The 9277-nt window shown below is 53.6% G+C and overlaps 1 protein-coding gene across 1 annotated transcript; it reads left to right on the top strand.

Annotated features, from left to right (window-relative positions):
* Window positions 1-3033: 3033 nt before the first annotated feature.
* Window positions 3034-4071, top strand: FOXL1 (forkhead box L1; the record flags this gene model as incomplete). Its single annotated transcript, XM_082862688.1, has 1 exon — window positions 3034-4071. The coding sequence occupies one exon, from the start codon at window positions 3034-3036 to the stop codon at window positions 4069-4071; it is 1038 nt and encodes a 345-aa protein (XP_082718814.1).
* Window positions 4072-9277: the final 5206 nt, after the last annotated feature.

Here is a 9277-nt window from a genome sequence, read left to right as displayed (position 1 = left end):
TCCCACACTGAACCCAATTTGTGCTTGGGCCCCAGAGCTGGAACTGCCACGGTCCTTCCGGAAGCATGATTTCAGGGCTTTCGTGTAATCTGGAAGACGCACTCCCACTGACTTCAGAGATGAATGTGCTTTTCTGGGATTTGAAGACCTATGAACCTGCAGGGAACTTTCGGCCTCTCCATCTGGCTCTCTGAGTCACCCAGTCTGCCCGGCTGTCTCCTAGGCTCAGCTGGTCCCCCCACCGAGCCTCCGATAGGTCCTCACCCGACAGAGCTTCCGCACGAGGGCGCATCCACACTCGGACACTCGGTGCTTGTTCCCTGCGCTCCCCGGAAATAAGCCGCAGCGCGGGGCTCCTTCCTGCAGCGTCCCCTCCTAAGCTCAAGTTACACACTTCACCTGGGAGCCCAGGATTCTTCCCCCTGCCGGAGCCGGGTTAGGGCGCCCTGCCGGAGTCCTGCGGCTGAAACCTCTCAGAGAGGTTGCTAACTGCTGCAAGCACGTGGGGCTCGTCTCTCCAGACCGCGACTAGAACTGGGGTTGTTTTTTCTTTACTATCAGTGCCCTGCCCACCAGCTGCGCGTGTCTCCGCCTGCGTCCCGCCCATGCCCAAATTGGGCGGTGTTTATTATTGTACGAATTCAAGCTCCGATTTGCCTTAGAGTTTAGAAGGAGCGCTGCGGTGGTGCGCCTTTCCGGAAAGGCAAGGATGTACGTGCTGGACTTTGGGTGCCTGGGAAACTCCAGGAAGGGCTCCGGGAGCGGAGGTGGGGGCTCCGCGCAGTAACACCGGTTTGTCTCTTGCTCTGGGTCTGGCTCTGGGTCTGTTCGAGCCGGCACCGAGGCTGGATCCAAACTTGAGCTTGCAGGGGGCGCTCTGGTCTGGAGGGGTTGGGTGACTCGGGCGACTGTGGTACCCGTGCGTTGCAAAAGCGCCGACATTGAGGTTGTTTTTCCATCCCAGGGTTGAAAGGGGGGCTCCGAGGAAAGCCAGGGATCCAGAGAGAAGGCAGCGCCCCGCCCCCTCTTGGCTAGAGGGCCATCCTCAAGACCAAAACCGGGACCAGGCCAGGCGGGACACTGGGCATAAGTTAGAATTGCAGCGCTGGGGACGGAGGCCTGGTTGTGTCCCAGGGCCTGACCTGGCTGTCCCTCAAGCCCCGCCTGCCCCCAAACCGGTTTTCTGACCCTGACCGTGACGTCCTTTTTGGTATTTCAAACGTACCGGGTCCCCTGTAGTCTATTCGGAACCCCCAAACACATGAGTTACTTTCTGGATTCCGCATTTCAGAGTAGGATTCTCCCTGCTTTTCCGTGTTCAGGGGTGACCTGAGCACTGGCAGCCGGTCCCCAGCATAGGGTCGCCTCTCTGTGACAGCAGCAGCAGACAGGCCCCTCCCTCATTAACACAGGTTTAGTGCATGTCTTCCCAGTTGCCGGGGAGCCTCGAGGGCCGTTACAACCCTCACCTGCCGTCCTCACTCCTCTGCCTTCTCTTTGGCATCCACACGGTTGACTCAAGAAACGTTAATTCAGTTATCCCAAGCTTTTTCTTTCTTTCTTTTAAAATATATTCAGCAAAGATCGTAAAACAGGCACTAGTCACGTTACATGCCACCCCTCCAGGGCGGTGGCGTAGGGGGAGACACCTCCTTCTAAGTCAGCATCATTCAGGCTTTTTGATTCAAACCGGGACGTGGCTAAATGTAAAATGAGACCGGGTGGGGAGTGCTTACACCCCAGGGTGAGTGGGGAGGGGAGCGGCGGGAGAGCGAGCAGGCTTCCCAAACGCTTAATGTAATCACGGGCCAGCTGCGTGCACTTGTAAAGTTGTTATAACCCCCTCCTTGTTATAAACAGGAAAGCACAGAATATAAAGCAAGAGACCCGCATTCACAAATACCAGCTCTGCTGCACCAGCAGCCAAGTTCCCCTTTTATGGTGCTCCTCCTCGCAATCTCAGGCCCATCAGAAAGATCTTAGTCTCTCCCCCTCAGCTCTCCAAAAGGGTTTACTTTGAAACCTCCCCAACTAAGCCATGGACCCGGTACTGCATGCCCTCTCCAACTCTCAGTGCCCTGTGCCACTGGCTTCGGGAGAAACTGGGCTCCTGGAGTCCTCTTCCCCAGGTCCCCAGGGAGCCCCGAGGTTTGCCCCTTTCGGGATGCTAGGCCCCCAGGGAGTACGCCTCCACCCCCAGCTCCTCTGGGGCATCCCAAGGATCTCTCCAAGGAGGGCTGCATCCTCTTCTAATCAGACTCCCGTCTATCTCCTCTCCCCCGCCAAAATATCTAAGAGCTCTTAAAAGACCTCAGAAGGCATTTTATGAGACTGTGTCATCTCTACATTTCCTACTAAGCCTGGGAGAAGAAAAGATCTTTTGTGGGAGGCCATGGGACTTCGGGGCTCCCCCAGGCCAGAGGTAAAACTCACCCGTGCGCCCCTCCCCCCCCCACCTCTCCTTCCTGGCCTGGCAGACCCCGCTCTGAGCCACCGCTATCCACATCCTGCCTCACTGACTGTGTGTGCTTACAGCGTCAAGGGGTGGACGTGATATTTCAAACATCAGATCAGTGCGTTTATATATTGGGTGCCCGGAAATTTTTCCAAATAAACACAGCTTGATTCAACTTGGGTGGGCGGACTTATCAACAGACTAATTCTATAAACAAATGAAGGAATAACCCCGAAACCGATTGGCTGGTATCAAAAAGACACGTGGAGGGAAAAGCTTGGAGTTTTTCAGCAATGAAATTTTAATTAATGTGGGTGGGCTGAGAACACAGCGACTGTTTATCATAGACAATTTATTTTCCAGCGCTAAGTCAACATATAATAGCAAACTTACAACAATTATTTAACATTTTTAAAGCCATGAAGAAGGGACAGAGCCCCGAGCCGCCGGGGAGAGCGGCAGAGCGGGAGGCAGGCGCAGGGCAGGCTCCCCTGGAGGGCCCTTGCGGCGCGGGGCACAGTCCCTAAGCCGCCTGGGTCGCCTGCGACGCCGGAGCGCAGCGCGGGCTCCCACTCGCCATGAGCCACCTCTTCAGTCCCCGGCTGCCTGCTCTGGCCGCCTCTCCCATGCTCTATCTGTACGGCCCCGAGAGACCCGGGCTGCCTCTGGCCTTCGCCCCCGCGGCCGCTCTGGCGGCCTCGGGCCGGGTGGAGCCCCCCCAGAAGCCGCCCTACAGCTACATCGCGCTCATAGCCATGGCGATCCAGGATGCGCCTGAGCAGAGGGTCACACTCAACGGCATCTACCAGTTCATCATGGACCGCTTCCCTTTCTACCAGGATAACCGACAGGGCTGGCAGAACAGCATCCGCCACAACCTCTCGCTCAACGACTGCTTCGTCAAGGTGCCCCGCGAGAAAGGACGGCCCGGCAAGGGCAGCTACTGGACGCTGGACCCTCGCTGCCTGGATATGTTCGAGAATGGCAACTACCGGCGCCGGAAGAGGAAGCCCAAACCGGGCCCCGGAGCCCCGGAGGCCAAGCGGGCCCGCGCCGAGCTGCAGGAGCGCGGCGCAGAAGCGCAGCCGGAGGTGGGGAGAGGGGGAGCGCGCCCCCGCTCCGCGACCACCATCCACGAGGGAGCGCCTGCGCGCCCCTCGCCCCTCCGGGAAGGCTCCTCTCCTCCGGCGTCCCTCCACTGGCCCAGGCCCGTGTCGCCCTCTGGGGACGCAGGCGACGCGCTCCAGGGCGCAGCGGCCGTGGCCGCCAGCCAGCCCGCGCGCACGGTGGATGGCTCGCGGTCCCCTCCGCGCCCCGCCTCCCGCAGCTCTCCGAAGAGCTCGGACAAGTCCAAGAGCTTCAGCATAGACAGCATCCTGGCGGGACGGCAGGGGCAAAAGCCGGCTGGAGGGGGCGAGCTCCCGGGGGGCGCCAAGCAGGGGCCCGGCGGCTGTCTGGGCGCCTCGCTTCTGGCCACCTCCTCCGGCCTCCGTCCACCTTTCAACGCTTCCCTGATGCTCGACCCGCACGTCCAGGGCGGCTTTTGCCAGCTCGGGATCCCCTTCCTCTCCTATTTCCCTCTGCAGCTCCCCGACACGGTGCTTCATTTCCAGTAGAGCAAACAGTGCCCGATCTTTCCCCTGCCCTGGTCTGAGCTTCTTGTGAGCAACCAGGACTCCCACCGCTGGAGGAAGAAGTCGCGTGTTTTTTAAAAAATGATTTCCTCTGCCGACTCCTGGGAAGTATTAGCAACCTCTGCGCAGGGATGGGCACACTCCCCTGCCTCCTGCAAGGCGGACCTTCCCAGAACCCGGAGCAGCTTCGGAGATTTAAAAGACATTGCCCACGCTGGGACTTGGGCATCTCAGACCTCCTACTGTGGGAGCAGGAAAATGCCTTGACCTTAGGTCGGTCCCACTGGCTACCCAGACAGGCCCTGCGCGTCTGGGGAACGGGAGGGCGCAGACAACCCGAGGGCAGATACATGGCCGCGGTGTGGTCCTTTCTATCTGAGAGCCACGGTCTGACCATCACCAGCTCGGTTGTCACTGTGGCCTGGGCCTTGGCTTTGAGCTCGTCGGGGTGATGGGTGTTCACAGCTGGGTTTGTCCCTGAAGTCCAGGGAGAATTTTTCTCTTTTCCTTTCTAGATAGTAAAAGGAACATGCTATATTCTTTGGCTAAAATGCTTGATTCTTCTTACTGTAAGGATTGCCCTCTGAAAACATCTGTATTAACAACTTCTATTACGAAAGTGCACTCTGTATCATTTAGCATTTTGTTGCATTATGATAGCTTGTTAATCAATACACGTTCGCCAACGCATGTTACCAGCAATAGCCAGCCTCCTATCTCTTTGCTTTTTTGTTTAAGGGTCGAAAGATTTCTGGAGACACCGGAAGTGTGTGAGGGGGAGCAAAGATGCCTAAGACAGCGGAAGATTTTCCACTTCCATGTTTTTTTTCAAGATCTAGGCTTGACCGTTGCTACATTTTCCAGAATTGTGTAGTGAAGGACTACTTTTAATCAAAAGAGTTGGGTGAAACAAACACACGGAAAGCGAGTAGAGGGAGAGATGGGTTAGTGCCAGCAAGAGTAAGGGAGCCCACTGGTGTCTGTGGAGGCGGCTCTCTGGACCCCAAGGAACAGGAGGCTTGGTGGGAGGCTTCCCAGCCGACTGCAACTGGCTCCTCCCTCTAAGCCCCAACCAGGCAGGCCCAGAGCTTGCAGCTAAATAAACACCTATGGAGGTGACTGGAAGTCTGGTGTGAGGGGTGGGCGGGAAGGCAGGGGGCTGAGACAAAGATCTGGTTACGAAAATTGAGATTTTTCACAGCCCGGTACAGCTTGAAACTTTTGGGAAATGCATCTAACCTCTTATGGTGTCTCTCTTTGGGTTGTTTTGGTGGTTCTGAAACTTGATTTCCTGAACCTCCAAGTTACTTTAATTTTATCTGATGTGGGAAAAGCACAATAAGCCATGAGTTCTTGGAGGGAGGTGGAGACAGTCTAAATTTTTTTAGAGCAGTTTCCAGGACATATAAAAATGAACACAAACTTCACATCAGGAGAGCCTGTTGGTTAATATGTTGGATATTTTGGACAGGCAGAATAATTTAATAACTAGTAGGCACAGAGCCGACTTACTGAGAATTCATCCTGAAGGCGTGTGCTACCGACCCACATGCATCCATGACTGCCTTCTGCCCGGGCTGGTGGGAACACTTTGGCGGGCGAGCTTCAGGGTCCTTGATGTTAAGAACTTTGATGAGATCCTATTGTTGAGATCCAGGATCACTGTGATTAACTTAAAATGTGGTGGAAGGGCCGTCATTCGATATTTTGTTATCCCGAAGTCTCAGCCTCTGTGAATAAAGTTGTTTTTTCATTAACCTCTCAGTGACTGGTTCAGTGGATTACTGGGGGGGGGGGGGATAAACAAACAGTGTAACAAGAAAGGGGAGCCTGGGATTATATCTCGGAACCCCAACAGTGTCTCTGGAGGCTCTGGCTTCCGAGGGAGGGTACACAAACATGGACTGGAGGGTAGGAGCTGAAAACCCCAGGACTGGCGGATGCTGCCTGAATGTCAGCAATAAGATGAAGATTCTGCTGTGTAGGATGTATTTTTAATGTTTTCTTTTTATGTTTGATTTGAGATCTCGTGTGTTTTGTTAAGTTATGATGCCTGTTTTCTGGAGAAGCAAATAATCGAATACTGTCATTTTAAAAAATACTGTCATTTATCTTAGAGTTACAGTTCCAAAAAGTTCCACAAACATTATTTTTATGGCAAAGAAAAAAAAGGCAGGAGTATGTATTACTTTGTAAGGGTGTTTATACATACATAAAGAGGAATTCTGTTACCTAATCCCCACATTCATCTGGTTTAGGAAAGCAAAGAGAAACGGACAGTGGGGTCATTTCTATGGATTCTATGCAATTCCATGTGTTTTCCTTCCTACTGGAGAGAGAGAGGGGCTGTGGCACTTAGCAATCCAAACAGCTGTTCTAATGTTCCAGTTTAGTCATGTGCTCCAAATTACGGATCAATGAGAGCAAGGAAAGGTTTCTACTCTTAATAAAAACAAAATCACCCAGATTTCAAGTAAACTAAAAGCAACCAAATCATTCTGGTCTTTGGCAATCTGAAGTATGCCTCAGTGTTCTCCTCTAAACAAAGGGAACAGATTCTGGTTCCTGTAGATGATCGTTGGTTTAAGCCTTGATTACACACACACACACACACACACACACATACACACACACTTATGAGTACACTGATCATAATAGGGGATATGGCAGGTGTATGTGCAGTGATAAAAGTGTATGTGTACATATATGTATACACGTGTGTATGTATATACATACATGCATGTGTGTATATATGTTCTACACACACAAATGGTCAGAAATTCACCTTCATTGCATAGCTGGGACAGATAAACTCAGATCAAGTGCTGAATTCCTTTAGATTTACACAAGTATTGGTACTTTGGGAAAGATTTTGTTTTTCTATACAATTTGAACAAGGAATAATTTAGTTTTTTGCACTATCATAGTGAAACTAACAAGGACTTTACAAAAGAATCTTGGAAGACATACCCACCTGAGACGTTTACCTTCCCAACTTTTGCAAGGGGCTTCAAAAAGGCCTTCTGCTTTGTCTGCTCATGGATGTTACCTGGCTCTTGTGGAGGCTGATGGCCTCCTGGGTCTTACATGCCCCATAAGGTTTTCCAGAATTGGAACAGGATGTGTCTTGCCATTTTCCAATACAGCCGCATCTCTCTGGAAAGAGGCCCACCCCGTGGTCTCTACCATTTCGTGAAGAGCGTCTATGCATGTGTGGGTTAATGAATTAGCCACACGTGATGTTATTGTTACAGCTGAAGGCCAGAGCCCATCCGCCCGGGCTGCACCCATGTGAGAGCCACGACTCGGTGTACTTCCCATCTTCATGGCGGCTGCGGTCTTGCTTCCATGATGCAGTTGTTCCATCGAGTCAAAAATACACGAGAGGCTTCCCTGGTGGCGCAGTGGTTGGGAGCCCGCCTGCCGATGCAGGGGACGCGGGTTCGTGCCCCGGTCCGGGAAGATCCCACGTGCCGCGGAGCGGCTGGGCCCGTGAGCCACGGCCGCTGAGCCTGCGCGTCCGGAGCCTGTGCTCCCCAACGGGAGAGGCCACAACAGTGAGAGGCCCGCGTACTGCAAAAAAAAAACAACAAAAAAACCCACATGATAATAAACCAAGTTTATTATTAAAATTGAAGAACACGAGTTTGTTGGAAAAGTAAAATTCTTTTAATCCACATTTCAAGCAGTTTTTATGCCTGAATAGCCAAGTGTCAAGTTCTCGTCTACACTTGTCTTTATCCAGACGCCCCAGACTCGGGGTTCTGCAGGGTCAGACAGATCCCATAGATTGTACAGTGACCTAGAGGGGTCCACAGGGAGTGGTGGGGCCTGGGCCCAACTGGGAGGGTCTGTCTCTTCCAGTGGCGTCCAGTTGCCAACTGCCCTGGGAAAACCACACAAGTGGCTCATAGGCCAGATGTGGATTCAAACCCAGGGTGTACACTGTGGTGGGCAGACGAGACCAAGTGGAAAATTCACTTCTTCCCCTGGAAGGTGGCTGGAGAGAGGGAGGTGGAAGGGCCTATCCTAAGTACTGGGGATTGGGGGGACATTATCAACTCAGGTGTCTTTATTTACCCTGGCAGTGATAGGGGCGGGCAAAGGGTAGGCACTGGGGCAAAGATTCAGTCCCAACCTCCTCTTCCCATTGGCGTGAACCAGGGTTCCAGCAGGAAACAGAAACCTACTTAGATGAACCACTGGAAAAGACCTGGTTGGAGGGACTGCTTACAGGGGAGCAGGTGGAGTGAGTGTAGATGGGACCGCAGTGCTGGCGCGGGCAGGAGCTGAGGAGAATGACCCGACTTCTCTCCTCTTCTGCCTTCCAGCCCCACGTTGATGCCTCTGATCGGCTAAACCCCACCAGGAGTCCAGCCTACAGGAGTCCAGCCTACAGGGAGCCCAGGTGATACAGTCCACAGGGCTCAGCCTGCTGGGGCAGAGAGGGGTAGAGAATGCACCGGGCTGGGACCGAGGCAAACAGAGCATGGCCAGCACAGTGGAGGGTCCTGCCTCTGGGGCCAGTTGGTGGCAGCTGCCCGGGCCACACTGTGGACGTCCAAGGGCCAAGACCAGGATGTCTGGGACAATACCGGCGGCTGCATCTGGCATTCTCAGAGATTGGATTCTCCCGTCTGGCAAGCTTCCGGGAGAAGGTGGGTCTAGACCCTAGCCTGAGAGCCTCTTGGGTGGGCAGAGTCTGGATTTAGCTCCTGAGGGCCCTGGCCCTGGCCGTACAGTCTCCGCCTTCTCACCTCTGAGCCTGGAAAGGACTTGCTGAGTTGCTGGGGGCTGCGATGACTGTACCTAGTTTGTATCCATTTGCTGAGCATTTAGAACAAAGTTACTCCTTCCTGGCTAGTGCGAGGAGCGCAACTGATGCCGTGTTACTCTTCCAGAATGTGTGTCCCACACGCTGGTGAGGGTGTCCTCCAGCCGGAGTCCAGGGAAGGGACACAAAGGAAGTGTCTCGGCCGAAGGTCAGGCACTCTGGGAAGAGTGGGGAAGACGCCCTGCTGTCCACAAGACCATGTCACCTCGGACAACACCAAGTTTAAAGCCTGACTCAGGTCCTCATACTGTGCAAGGTGAATATGACACATGTCCTGTCTCCCCAGCATCCTGGGACCACAGTTCTTTCCCAGGTAGTGGTCACCTTCTACTGTTCCACAGGTCTCTCTAGACA

Source organism: Leucopleurus acutus (genome assembly GCF_964270905.1).
Source record: "Leucopleurus acutus genome assembly, chromosome: 20".
NCBI lineage: Eukaryota > Metazoa > Chordata > Mammalia > Artiodactyla > Delphinidae > Leucopleurus > Leucopleurus acutus.
The sequence above is the reverse complement of the archived record's forward strand: the minus strand, read 5'-3'. Positions and strand labels throughout refer to the sequence as shown.